At 36.9% G+C, this 14,259-nt stretch overlaps 1 protein-coding gene across 11 annotated transcripts in view; it reads right to left on the reverse strand.

Moving 5' to 3' along the window:
- Positions 1 to 14,259, reverse strand: part of RALGAPA1 (Ral GTPase activating protein catalytic subunit alpha 1) — a 171,594-nt gene that overhangs the window by 48,048 nt on the left and 109,287 nt on the right. For 10 of the 11 annotated variants that reach the window (XR_006415374.1, XR_006415375.1, XM_044436720.1 and 7 more), the window contains 5 exons: positions 11,816 to 11,950; positions 10,351 to 10,534; positions 3,684 to 4,548; positions 1,637 to 1,708; positions 136 to 259 (listed from right to left, as the gene is read on the reverse strand). Coding sequence is in view for 9 of the 11 variants with exons in the window: in XM_044436720.1 (XP_044292655.1) it covers positions 136 to 259; positions 1,637 to 1,708; positions 3,684 to 4,548; positions 10,351 to 10,534; positions 11,816 to 11,950 (1,380 nt within the window). In the remaining 2 variants the exon portion in view is untranslated. Of the gene's footprint in view, positions 1 to 135; positions 260 to 1,636; positions 1,709 to 3,683; positions 4,549 to 10,350; positions 10,535 to 11,815; positions 11,951 to 14,259 lie in introns of those variants that run through there. The other variant, XM_044436721.1, reaches the window with a different exon arrangement.

A 14,259-nucleotide genomic window follows, 5' to 3' on the forward strand; every position in this document is an offset into this window, starting at 1 on the left:
GCAAGACACAATCTTTTTAAAAACTGAGTTTGTGTTATAAATTCTAAATTACTACAATTATGGGAAAATGCCATAACAATCTAAAAAGTACAATCTTAAAAAATAAGTAACATAAAGGATAATCTATAAAGATACCTCCCAACCAAGGCCTGCTACAAAATCCTCATAGGCTTGGCTTCCTCCAGTATTAGTAAGGATGGAGTGTTTATCCTCTTGTCCCTCAGCAACATAAAATACTGCAATTTTGTGCGTTTCTCGGCTGTAAGACATAGACTACAATTACTTAAGAATTACTTTGAAGTCCCTAAGGAATAAGACATACAATTAGAAAAAGGGCTATAACTTTGAAAAACAACTGCTAATACATCACAAACTTTCTCTCTTTTTCTCTCACTTATGCTTTAACTTCTTTGCTCTTACATCTCCATCTTTTTCACTGAAGATATGCCTGTTAGTTTGATTTTCATGTTCAGGTATTGTTAAAAAGTTAACGACTACAGTAATTTCAGTAACAAAACAGCATGCAAATAGTAAGAGAGATTCCCCAACCTTTGAGGCTGAGAGAAATCCCTTGAATTTGCTTCCTTGAGCCTTTTTTTTGACCTGCTAAATCTAGATCTGTACCTTAGCAAGAGACATTGGCTTTGGTGCTAACACCAAGGATTTTTATAGCTGCTTCGAATTTTAAAAATTTCCATTTTCTTAGCATCACAACATTACAAAAGGCTGATTTAAACAAACTATGCATCATTTAATGGTCTGTGAATAACCCATTAGTTTCATATCATATTTTGTACAGAATTTGTGTTTTGGCCCAAAATAAATTTCATTTTGCTGCCATCCTTTAATTTTTCAATTTAGCTTCCTATACGTCCTTTCAGATGAATGTCAGGCCTAATATACACTAGTCTTCAGCATGTATAGCTATACATTGAACTAGCATGTCATCTATGCTAACCTGGAAAGAGGCAGGCCTGTAGCCAAATGGGTGACCACATTATAAGCCCCTTCCAACTCCCATTCCATTCCACTCTATTCCATTCCACCAAAATTGGTGGATTAAATGTTGAAACCTAGCTTATATTAGGCCTAAATGGGCTTCAAATGCATGCTTATGCTAGCAAGGAATTGGCATTAACCATACAGCTGCCATCCTCGATTTTATAGTTAAAGCTAAGTGTAGCACTTAGGTAAAGAAGCTTAGTATTCCTTGTTTTGAGTAAGTGCCTTTTGAAGGAAGTTTTTATTTTACATGATTTTTCCATCTTGAGGGAAACAGTGTTCCACCCCAGAAAACCTTTGCTATAATCAGCTGTATTCCTCTGAAGTTACTAGATTTCTTACCTGAGGAAAAAAGTAATTGTTTAACTACTATTAACATTTTGTACAATTTTGTGGTTTAGACAACCAAAATACTGAATTAAACTAAAATTTACCAAAGAGCTAGAGGCACTGAAACCTCTGTCATGCAGTTACTAAGAGGTTAATCCCACTGAGGTTAACAGAGTTATACCCTAAGAAGCAACTTATCTGCATGAACTATATATTTAAGTCAAAATTATAATTATAGATATAAATTCCTTTTCAGAACAAAAACCATTATTTGAATACAATAAAGAGGTAGTTTGTAACTTGCCATTGTCTTGAGTCCAGATTTCTAAGTTCTCTAAGTAGCTTTTCATTTTTTTTCAGAAGATGAAAGCTTCTTCTAAATAAGGAAAATTTAACAAATGTTTTCATCACCTCTACCATGACAGATATAGGACAGCACAACAACACATTTTCAATTCCATTCATGCAATCTCCTATGGTTTTCTTTCCTTTTGTAAGACTTTTTCCATATCAAAGATGAATAGATCTTTTAAAAATAATATATACATATAGTTATTTTTTATCCCAGGTGGTCTTCTGCATCCTTGTTAGTGCCTTGAACATAATCCCCACTTCATTCCACTTCTACCCATTTAATTTGGTGAACTGAACAGGACTCCCTTTGGAGCACATAAAACAGGCTCTTTAGTAGGCCAGGTGATAACTGTTTAGTGATAACAAGGTACTTCCATGCCAGCCAAGGAAGCAAATGCAAAAAAGACAAACAAAAATGGAATTGTGGACAGCAATAAGCAGGATAAAGCAAAACCTAGAGGTTCCCTCCAGATTAGCTATAGAATTTTAAAGGCTTATGTTACTATGAAATAGCTGTCTTCTATTTATTATTTATACTTCTGGCACTGGCCATAAAACATATCGGGGGAGGGGACTCATAACAACAGTACAAACAAAGAGCAATAGCCCGCTTTGACAAAATAACTACTAAGATTTCAAGGGCACGGGTGGGAACAATGGGTGTGCTGAAATAATTTGAGATCAGTGTCACTCATACAAACAATAATATATTTTTAAACCAAGATTTACAGACGTCTTTAAATGCACCATTTTTTCTTTGGGAAGGATGCTGAGACGTTTAAGAAACTAATTAATTAAATATCTGTTAACAATCTTTAAAAACAAGCAGCTCTCGTTGTGAACTATAATCAAGTAAAAAAATATTTAACTGAACTAATTTCCCTGAACTATGTGGGGCTTTGAACATGTTTGTTTCACAGTCAAGGTTACTATAAATCCAAAAATTTGGTTTTGGTTTGCTTATTTGGTGACTGAGAATAATTAGAAAAAAATCTGCATGAATTTGCACAGTGTTTTAAAAGAAACTTATACACATATGGCATAAAACAGTGCTTACAAGAAACAAACAGTTAAACTTATATAATTTCAGACTGGCATAGCAAAGGAGAAGGGGTACATCCACAGAGACCATAAATAAGGGGGAAAAGACTGCATAGACAGAAAATTCTGTTTAAACCTTAACCAAGAGCTGAGAAGGGAATTGGTGCGATGTAAAAATCAAAGCAACCTCTCTTCGTTTGCTTTATATAAGAGGAATGAAAAGATTTCTACCACTTTATTTTTTGTGGCATGCCCAAAAGCCTCAAAAATATCTGCTGCAAGTTATCAGAATTCCTAATTATCAAAGTCTGGCATTCAATCAGAACACTAGAACACTAAAATAACACTAAAAACAGTTTTAACGTATATTATCCTTTAACATGAAAGCACCTACATTACAGATTTCATTGTTACAAGATGTAGAGATTGTCATAAAAGAGATTGCACGATTGTATGGGGGATGAGCAATCAATGGCTGCAAGTCACAATGGCTACATGTTGCCTCCAGGGTTAGGGACAGCAACTATTGAGGAATAGCAGCGGGAGAGGGCCAGAGCCCTCATGTCCTTCCTGTGGGCTTCCCACAGGCATTTGGTTGGCCACTGTGGGAAACAGGATGCTGGAGAAGACCCAGACTGCTGGCCTGACACAGCAGAACATTTCTTATATTATGTTCAAGACATTACAGGTGATATGTGGCTGCTGTTCAGACCAATCGTGTTATATCTGCTCTTCTGCAGCATCTCATAATACAAAACATGTCATGTCACATAACTGCACTCACACTTACACATGTATGGAAAAATAGAGAATTGATACAATGATTTGTATTAGAGAGGAAAAAGATGTGTTGCTGCTATTTTCATTGGCAGCCATGTTTCTTTTGCAATACCTAGTTTAGTTCTGAATCATAAAGTCCAACTTGTATTTAACAACAAATAATACTATCCTTTTACCTTTTATCCCAAGAATTCATTCCGAGAATGCTGAGAAGCAATCTGCAATAGTAAAATGGTGAATAGGGCTTTTGTGGTGTTGGTTCATCCTGCTCCATAGCCTTCATATTTAAGTCACTGAAGTGCTTTTCAACAAAATCTTTCTCCTCTGTGTGTTGTTTGAGGATTGCATTGATTACATCATTCTCTTGCTTCTCTGAGACACAAATAGGTTGTGGAGCAGGAACATTAAGGGATACACCTGTCCTCTGCAAGCACTCAGGACTTGTGATTCCTATATACTGCAAGAGTTCATCAAGAGCATCTTCTTCATCCCGAATTGTGTCCCATGTTGGTACAGTCTCTCTAAATCTTCTCATTATGGAGAATGAAAGTCCATCCTTTACACATATTTCTTCTGCACATGCAAGAGGATCTGAGGCATCCTCTGGTTTCTCTTGATGGGGTAATGAGAACACAAAAGAAGTTGGTTTAATTAAGCCACAAAGAGGTGGAGGCCCATAAAGAATTGCCGAATCCCATGAATATTTGCCAGAAAGATCACGCACAATAATTCTGACATTTGAGTTAGCTGATGAAAGTCCAGCTGACAGACCCCCTCCAGGCATATTCTCTTCTGCTCGAATTTGTATGCACGAAACTAAGGTTGTGTTGTTTAACACGAAGAACTGTAGGTTGGGGTTCTCAAAAAGCTCAGGAGAAAGCTCAGAGCTTTCACTGTATGGATTATCATTGTTTTCACATACTTGACTTGTCAGCATAGCAGGTCCCCCACTCATTGGATAATGTCCTAAATGGTTTACCAAATGAGTTATCACAGTACGAGCTGCCACAGAGATCAGTCCTTGTTGCATATGAGATTTTACTGAAAAACAAAGGACAAAAGCTTACATTGTACATACAAATAATAAAAACTGCAAGATCAAAGATTTAAATCTGGAACACATTAGGATTTATATGAAATCAGAGTACACTTAAGAATTAGAAAAATACATTTATTGCTAGAGATAATAGGCATTCTCATAAGCAACAGGAGCAAAGAACAGTGAAACAGTTCAAATAGAAAAAAAAATCCAATGACCCACTTTTAGGGCTACTGTACCAATACCAAACAAATTTTAATAATGAAGCATTCAAAACTATATCTATAACACCACAAAATTGGCCATTACACTGTTATTTTGTTAAATCTAAATTGTCTTATCACTGAACAGAGATAAAGGCTAACCTTAAGCTTACACTGTAAAAGACACAGCACAAAAAGAAAGGGGGGTGGAGAGGAGAAAGGCCAAGTCAACTCAGGCATCTTGGATTCTTCAAAAAGTGTCCATACTTTTTAAAACTCTATTAAGAATTTAATTACTTTTCTACATAGTCACCTTCCTTTGTGATGCATTTTTCCTGGCATTGTACCAACTTTTTAATGCCATCAGCAAAAATATACAAAATATATTCATAAAATATAAAAGTGCGGAAACTTTTTGAAGACCTCTTCAAAGTTTTTAGAATGACCAGATGGAATAAAGCCTGCTAGGGATAGAAAGAAGCAAAAATGGTGCCTGGACTCTGCAGATGGCCCTGCTGTCCCCTTTCTCCCTCTACTGCAACTACATTAAAAAAAACCGGCAAAGATGCCAACTCTGTATTTAAGATCAGCATGTAGTTACTAGAATTCATAGGGTTCACACAATGAATGCAGTCCATATTTCACTGAAGTCAACCCTTTTAATGGTACCAGACTCTATCCCTCAAGACGGTTTATGAAGGTTATATAACTGCATTTTAAAATTAATCTAAACAATCAATCCTTAAATTACTCTAAATAATATAAATTAATTGAACAGAAAGGGCCCATGTTAAAATTTGAATTATTAAAAATCTTTTTAGAACATCAATAGTCTATCTGAGAAACAGAAAAAAGAACAACTGTAAGCTAATTAAGTAACTAATACCATCTCAAATAATCTCTTCTACATATACCCTCTGCATATACGCTGTAAACTAAGACACAAGTAGGTAAAAATGACTAGGTAAGTTAATTATGTGATTTTTAAAAAGCCTGTGTGTGATTTTCTTGGCTTTCTTCCTCTTTTTCTACTGTTTCCAGTGAATTTTCTCCAAATGAACTGTTTAAAAAAGGTATTTCTCTGGAAGTTCTCACTAAAAGTTCTCCATATATGCCCAGCCACCCCCTGAGATCAGCGGGAGAGGCCCTCCTCCGGGAGCCCTCAGTGAAGGAAATTAGGAGGGTGGTTACTCGGAGGAGGGCTTTCTCAGCGGTGGCGCCTAAGTTATGGAATGCGCTCCCCAGAGAGGTCCGCCTGGCGCTGTCGTTATTTGTTTTTCGGCGCCAGGCGAAGACCTTTTTATTTAAGCAGCATTTTAAATGTTAATATCATTGAATTTTATTTGGCCAGGGCGGCTTATTTTATTCTACTGTATATATTTTAATTGTTATTGTTTTAATTTATTGTGTATTTTATTCAATGTTGTGAGCCGCCCCGAGGCTTCGGCAAGGGGCGGCATAGAAATGTTTTAATAAAATAAATAAATAAATAAATAAATAAATAAATAAAATCTTTCCTGTGTGCTGGGCAGAAGGTTATTCAACTACTCCTTGTCATTCTAAGTATGCACTACATAGTTCTGTAGAATTTTGTATCATCTGGGCTTTAGGAAATAAATCTAAAGCTTGTCACATTTTTCGGTATTTAGAGCTGGGATTAAAAGAGGGAACCCTTGTAAGTAAAACTCAGGAAAACAACCAGCAAGCCTAGTGTTTCTCAGGCCAGGTTCAGCAGGAATGGTGATTTTCTCTTAAATTGCTTCCAGAGGAGCATTTCGAAAAATTACCAATTTAAAATTCTTCAACTGCAACAAGGTTTTTGTTTTATATCTAGCATATACATATGATCAATATATCCGAGTGCTGTAATCTTATCTGTCCCCCTACCCCATTTTCTCCTGAGTACACATGTTACATTGAATTTAATACAAGCGTGTTCCTCTTGAAAAATTGGGGCAAATTCAATGTGCTTTTATCTGTCCCTCAGCTTATTCACCTACCCATACATATCTCTAGCACAGACTCATAAGATGGTAGACTAAGAACTCCCTTGGTAGTTTAAAGGGCATAACTGTTATGTGTATTCCATGGTACCAATTTTTCATTTTCAGCACTGATCTCAAAGAAAATAATTTACTCAGTGTGGCTTCTCGAAAATCTGTTTTTTCAGATGCCAGCCACAGGTTACCCCCACCCTGCTGCCAAAAGAAAAGAAAAGAAAAGGCAATGCTGAGGCAGAAGCACCAAACCTTGTTAGCACAAAATGTTAAAAACTAGGTAATAATGATCCCTGAGACTTTGTGGCTGACAGTGGCACTGAGACATGGTTAAGATACTCTCAGGCTTTTTCCATGAAGCTTTGTCTCTCACCCAATTATAATGCCTGCCTGTGCTTTTCGAACAATTTACCATCATATGTGATGGCTGCAAGTTATAACAAGTTGCTATCACTTCTGTAGTCTGAAATGCTTAAAAATAATTAGTGAACTGTTAACAAATGAAAAGGTACCAAATGCTGTTTATATTTTAAAATATTTGTAATTGCATACAATGTTAAACAATGTTAAGCATTCTTATCAGAAACAGAACAATAATTTCAGAAACTTAAGTGATTCTTCAGGAAGAAACCTAGGAAAACAGAGAGAAGATAGCATAATCCTACACTTAGTCTCCATCCTATATATATTTCTTTTCCTGCAGTAAGTCCCATGTAACTGAATGTCATGAGTGGAGCCAGTTGGACCCAGGAGTCAAACTAGATGGCCCAGGAGGCCCCTTCTGACTCGCTATGTTTCTATGAATGAGACTTAGGTCTGAGTAGTTATGTACAGATTTGTGCTATTAATCATCTGAGAACTCAAGCTGCTAAATAAATACATAACAAACTTCTATTTCTGCACAATTTGTGCCTTAAGTAATATGTTTTGATTTACTAAGAGGAAGGTTTCAACAGGACAGCCTTCCCCAAGCTGGCACCCTTGAAATGCTTGGAATTACAACTCTTACAATTTCTGAGCACGCTGGCTGTGGCTGCTGGGAGACTGAAATATCTGGAAGGGACCAGGTTGGGAAAAGTTGTATTAGGAGATACATACTATTTATTGTTACATGCAATATTGTAATTAAAAGGCTCTAAATTAGACAAATACAAGCCTTGCCATGAAAGCAAAGCTGTGCATACCTGAAGCCAAAGGGCAATCCAGTTGATGCCCTCTTCCCCTTCTATAATTTGTTAGTGCCATAACTAACAATTTGTTGCCTTTTAATGGCACTTGCCTCATAGTGGGATCAGCTGTGCTGCTGTTCCCAATTTTTCACTTATATTAACAGGGTGTTTCACATATAAATATAGTGCTATAGGACTCAGTGTTCTTGTTGCTGGGTTTCAAAGCACTCTTAAAATTTATTCTTACGGATACCCAAGCTGAAAGAAATACAAAGCTTCAAATAAGCTCTCTGTTACCAGTTGTCTACCTGTCTGTTACAATGTCTGTTATGTGCCTACTTTCCAGTTACACAGAAAACAGGGCCCCTAAAATTTCGGAGCAATGCATTTTTGGGGGCAAAGCTGGGGGAACAGATGAATAACCTCTCCAGTGTGTAGAACTTTAAATAAAGAGGGCTGAGAATGCATCAATTTATACTACTAAACTCTAAAAAGCCCATTGAACTTGTATCAACTAGTAGAATTGTTATGGGGCCATCCATATAACCATGGAAATATCTGGCATAGGAACCCCGAATACTGAACTGATGAGAGTCCCAGTGTCTAGCCACTCCTGTCACATCTTACAGATGGAGTATATATAATCACTTATTTCTGTAGTCCAGTGACAGTACTAATTTCTGCCCTCTTTGATGTAGTCAAATGGCTGAAGCTTTAAATGAAGCATCAGATGCTTAATATGAAAATCAGGATGGACATGTGGGGGTGGGGAGGAGAAACTAAGAACCAAAGCCCCACTGTGGGCCTACCAATGTCTATGATTGGGTCTTATTTTCTGACATTATCACACCCCCGACCACCTAAAAAACAGTATGTTCCCCTCAACCACTCTTTAGAATGGCAGCCGTTACACAGTGCTGTGGAGCAACGTACATAGTATCTGGTACTACTAAACTAGTACTTGAGTCAGAGAACAATTGTTCAGTAAATTGTCTCAGCTAACCATCTCAAGTTTCATAGGAATCTTGCTTGAAAATAATTTTAAAAGCAATGAATAGATCACTTACTTATATGAGACACTGCAGCAATGCATCAATGAAATCTCTTTTTAAGTTTTTAACAAGAAACCAAAAGAACCTGTCCTGTGGGAAAATGCACAAATGAAGGATAGCAACGCTAGAGTTTTGTGTGACAGCCATTCATTTGAAAGAGGGGGAAAACCTATTCAAGGTTGTCTTTTCAAATTGTCAGATTAAACAAATCACACAGCATTTGCTGCAAACCCATAATTACACATTATTATAGCATACAAAGCAGCAAGGCACAAAAAGCTATTGCAATTCTCTGTACGTACAATGGAACATGTAGGTGAAGTTAATTTTGGCAAATACTTTAAATATTAGTTTTGCATAATATGTATAGGTGAAACTATAATTAAGGCAGAATGTATCCTTCGATGCTCCTTTCTCCTGACCCTGCAGATGATTACTCTTTGCTAATAAGACCACAGCCATTTGACAAAAAGCCAACTCCACTACCTTGTTTCATTCTTCAGTAAATTTAATAATTACCACTCCTCCTGCCAATAGTTCTCAAATCAGATTTGTTCAATCCAATACTGAGCTTATTAGAGGACAGCTCTGTGTTCAGAATTCTTTGGCCAAAAAAGTACTTGAAGATGATGAAGCATGCCTTAGACAAGGGCACAATGATTAGCCATTTTCTCCACATAAAAAAAACAGCACGGAGTCACTACAGACCACAAAATCACCTGCTGTTAGCACACAGCTGCTACAAAAAGGTTCTGCATTTATCTAGTCCTTAATACCTTTAAGGAAGCCTGAAGGGAACAGCTTAATATAGGAGGAGTATGATACTACACAGAATATTTGGTATCAGTGTTAAACCCATCTTTTCCAAATTCCCTTCTAGCATAGCCATTTAATTTTTACTAAGTGGAAAAAGCAATTTATTTTCACAGGGAAAACAATTCTTACATAAAAAGTTCTTTCAGAAATAACAAAGGTTCAAAAAACATTAAGGATACAAAAACCAAAATGTAATTATTCTAAGATCAATTTTAGAAGTCTATATACTATAAAATAGTTTTTTTTTTAAATTATGGCTCATCTGTTCCGTAAATTGGATTGCATTTATCTAAAAACAAAACCCATGCATCATGTTACTTGTTTACTGATTTATGGAAGGTCAGAACAATCTGCATTGAATTGATTTTTATATTGTGAAGGATGTATTTATTTTAGTAAACAGTGGTAATTGCACAAAAGTACAAAGATTTATTCCATGCTGATTAACATAATCTATAATACATAATGGTGTTAGATGTAATTTAGAGTTCACACAGCAGACAAACACTTCAGTACTGGCAAGTCACAGTATTTGGTCACAAGGAGGAACTCAGAAAACAGACAGACCTTCTGTGACTGGCTGGAGTTTTGAAGACCGTTCTGAATCGGGTGAATGCAATGGTTCTGGCTCCTTCAAACTTTCCAAATGCATAAAAGGATCATAATCCGCAGATGCTAAATCAGATAGGCTCACAGGAAAATATTTTGGATTGCTAAAGCACTGAGATCCATAGACACATCCATGAAGAACCTAAGAGTAAAAATGAAGTTGACTAAAGCATATGTCACATTTGTTACTAGTGTGAAAACTAAAGCAAAGGCAGTGCTTAATTTGTTATGATGTTATACAAGTGTTTGGCTGCATGTACAAAAGTATACATAGGAAATGGTCATCTATTTTATCTGGGTGTAGGGGGGCAGAATCATCTTATAATATCCTTATGAGTACATCATTTGCTATAAGTATTCTACTGACTCTTTGCAGTGTTTATTGTTTTTTCCTTTCTTCATTTATTGTATTTCTATATATCATCCACCCAGCAGGACTTTAGATACGGCAGTTCATCTGCCTTTGATTCTACACTACACACTCAGTAGACTGCAGTGCTCACTTGATATTTGAATTCTATAAGCCATCCAGAGAACTTATCTTTTTTACAAAGTAAAATAAACAAATATAATTTAGACAATAAATAAATAAAATAAGGCCCAAAGTAATATATGATCATCCTTTAAAAAATCACCCCTTTTGGTATGGGGCATGTGGCATAAAGCCTGTGTCATACCACTTTTTTGGTTGAAGGGATGTAATACTTGACATTTCTAAGAAAAAAGCTTGCAAGTTCAGTGGGGGGAAAAGATAAAGGATTTATGTTCAAGAAAGATTTTATATTTAAATATTATTATTGTTATTATTATTAAAATGGCAGACATCCCATGGTAGCCAAACCCTGAATGCAGCATACCTAGGATACCAGAATACCTAAGTAGGCAAGTATCAGCATATTTTGTTAAGTAATTTATTTTTTAGCTTGTTACCAGAAATTCCAAAAATGTTCACATTCTCCTATCATTGCATGTATTTCATATTTATCATTAAAACATCCTTTTGTGATCAGAAAGAAAGAACATATTTCATTTATATTGTATATTGCCTTTTTGCTCTAGTGGGGCCCCAAATGTGATGTATGTATGTACCTCAAGGAGATAAAGGTTTAAGTCTGCAAATAGAGTTGAAGATATGGTTCATAATTTGGAGATCTTCATAATTTTCTTGCTAACATCAGTTAACGGGCATTAAATGTTGTCAAATTCTTTTATATAGTGGTTCCTTCTAAATTTAAAAAATTTACTCCATGTGTGATAGCTTTCTGAAATTGATTATCTGTTTTGCATGGGGAAGAAATAAGGAAAGCTGGCTTTATTTTTCTGTTTGAAAAAAAGTAAAAGTCCCCAGAAAAAGAAAATAACTACCCAAACTCCCCTGCCCCACCATCAAGGCACTAAATCAGGGAAGGGGAAAAATAAGTACCTTATATATACAGTTGAGAACAGATTTTTCCATCTTATCATTTTCAGATCCTGCAGTGTGAACAGGCTGCAGCAGTGTCTTTAAAGGCAATGCCATTATCCAGTCCAACAGACATAGAAGTAGAGATACAACCAGCTGTAATCAAAGATTTCTGAATTACAGATAACCATAAAGAACAGACTGCTTCACTCTAATTTTCTCCTCCCTTTTAAAAAAATTAGCCTCAGCATAAATCAGGAAAAGATATTATTTTTTAGTGTTCAAGCAGGGGCTTTGAGAGAAGAAATGGACATCAAATATGCAAGACATGATCCCTCTAAAACATAAATCCATTTGAGTCTCAGTGGAAACATGAAGCAATATGGGACTTCTATATGCTTATTTTTATTAGTTATATCAAAAGAGAAGATACAAAAGACTAGTGATTATTCCTACAGATAGATGAAAAAGAAATAGATGCATTTGTAATCATACAGGTTTTAAATGCTCATAGTTGGAGAGCCTTTAAGTCTAACCATTGTTGGTGAAGTAAAATAAAGCCACTTAAATGACCTGATAAGACAGGAATGAGAAACTCCAAAGTTTCTAGTTTATGAAGTCTCCCCACTGATGTCTCAGCCAAGTTCCACTCTATGGAAAGGTGAGTAAAGACATCTCCTGCCTCAAGAAGCATGGAGCACCCTGAAATGGTTACCAGAATTCTTCCCTTAACCCATGCCTTTCCCTTGAGGTGGCAGCTCCTGGGGCAGCAGCTCTCTCTCGCTGCTCTTCAGCTCTTTCCTGAGCTGCCAACAGGGAAGAGATCAAAAGGCGAAGGTTTAACCTTCCTCTCCACATAATCTCCTCTACACTTCAGAAACAGCTATGCAGTGGTAGAGAGAGAACTGTTTTATAAGAAGATAAGAGACTTGCTGGATAAGACCAAGGGTCTCTCTATTCCAGCTTTCTGTTCACATGGTGGCCAAGAGCTGCCCATAAATACAACCGCAGCAGCACCTTCTGTTGGATACTCCTTTGGGAAGTACCACTTTAAAGTTTTTCCCCACAGCCCCCAACACAAGCTATTCTGGAGAATTCCCCAACCCCCTGGAGCAAAGTTATAAGGATCAAAGAGGTCAAGAGGGGACAAAATTCTCTTCTTCCATAATCTGTCAACAGAAATGCTCACTTGGTTCAAAAGCCTTTTGCAGATGGAAGATGTCCAAGGTCTGGATCTAAGTTATTGTATTAATATTTTTCTAAGCAAGTATTTTGAAACACAATAAAGACATCTGAAGAAAATGGATTTCTCTATAAAGAGCAGTCATTGAAATATATTGGTGTGAGCCCTTATTGTTTTACCCGCCATAGAAATAGCACCATGAAGGTCACCTTTATGGAGGTGGCTTCTAAGATGAATAGGCTGTTTAGGGATTTATAAATTTAAAGCAGCACCCTGCATTGTCCACTGTGCCTTTTCCTTTAAAATATGATGCACTGGAAATATAGAAACAAGTGCAATCATATTAAAACAAACCTTATAAGTACACACATATGTACAGGGCCCCTGTATTTAACAACTTGCTGGACAGACATACGGTCCCACATTTTCAGATAACAGAGCTGTTTATAACACTATTAAAGGAGATGGAATTTAAAAAATGGTTCCAGAACCACATAAGATGCAGTTGCTTTGCTATACTACAACTGTGGCAGGTGTCCAAAAGGGACTAGTGGTACTTGTCAAAAAAGAAATGTTCCACCTCAGTCTTAATCCCAGTGAACTGGTAGTGTGCCACTGCTTCATTCAATTTCAAAGTTTATACTTGTCGAGAACTACTTTTGTGATAGTTGAACAGATTACTGATTACAGGCAACTGCAAGAGACAGCATTATGCCTACAACCAGATATCCAAAAAAAAAAAAAAACCCAAGAAATGAGAACACAAATACCATACTAAAAATACTGTACACCTGGGGGACAGGGATGACTGCAAGGGGAGGTAGAGTCCCACGTTCAACAGAAGCTGTTTCCTACTATACACTGGAAAAATAAGTTGCTTACCTGTAACTTGTTCTTCGACTGGTCATCTGCCCATTCACACATATGGGATCTATGCATGTGTGCAGCCTGTTTGGGAAGATTCTATAGCTAAGAGTTACTCAGTGGGAGCACCTCCTCTGGCTCACCCAGGCAGAGGGAGGGGCTCCCCACCCAATCTTCAGTTCAAAGGACATGAGATACATTGGCACCATGACTCCAAGTTGAAGGGGGGGGGGCTTGAGCCCGCCTGGACCCAAGTATGGCAAGTTGAGCTGTCAGGTGGTGACACTGAAGAGGGGAAGGAGGGTCAGTTTTTGTGAATGCACAGATGACCACTTGAAGGAGGACAGTTACAGTTAAGCAAACTTACTTTCTTCTTCATGGTCTCTCTACATTGCACATATGGGTGACTGGTCAACTT

The sequence above is a fragment of the Varanus komodoensis genome, unplaced genomic scaffold (assembly GCF_004798865.1).
Source record: "Varanus komodoensis strain SLA01 unplaced genomic scaffold, ASM479886v1 scaffold3, whole genome shotgun sequence".
Classification (NCBI taxonomy): domain Eukaryota; kingdom Metazoa; phylum Chordata; class Lepidosauria; order Squamata; family Varanidae; genus Varanus; species Varanus komodoensis.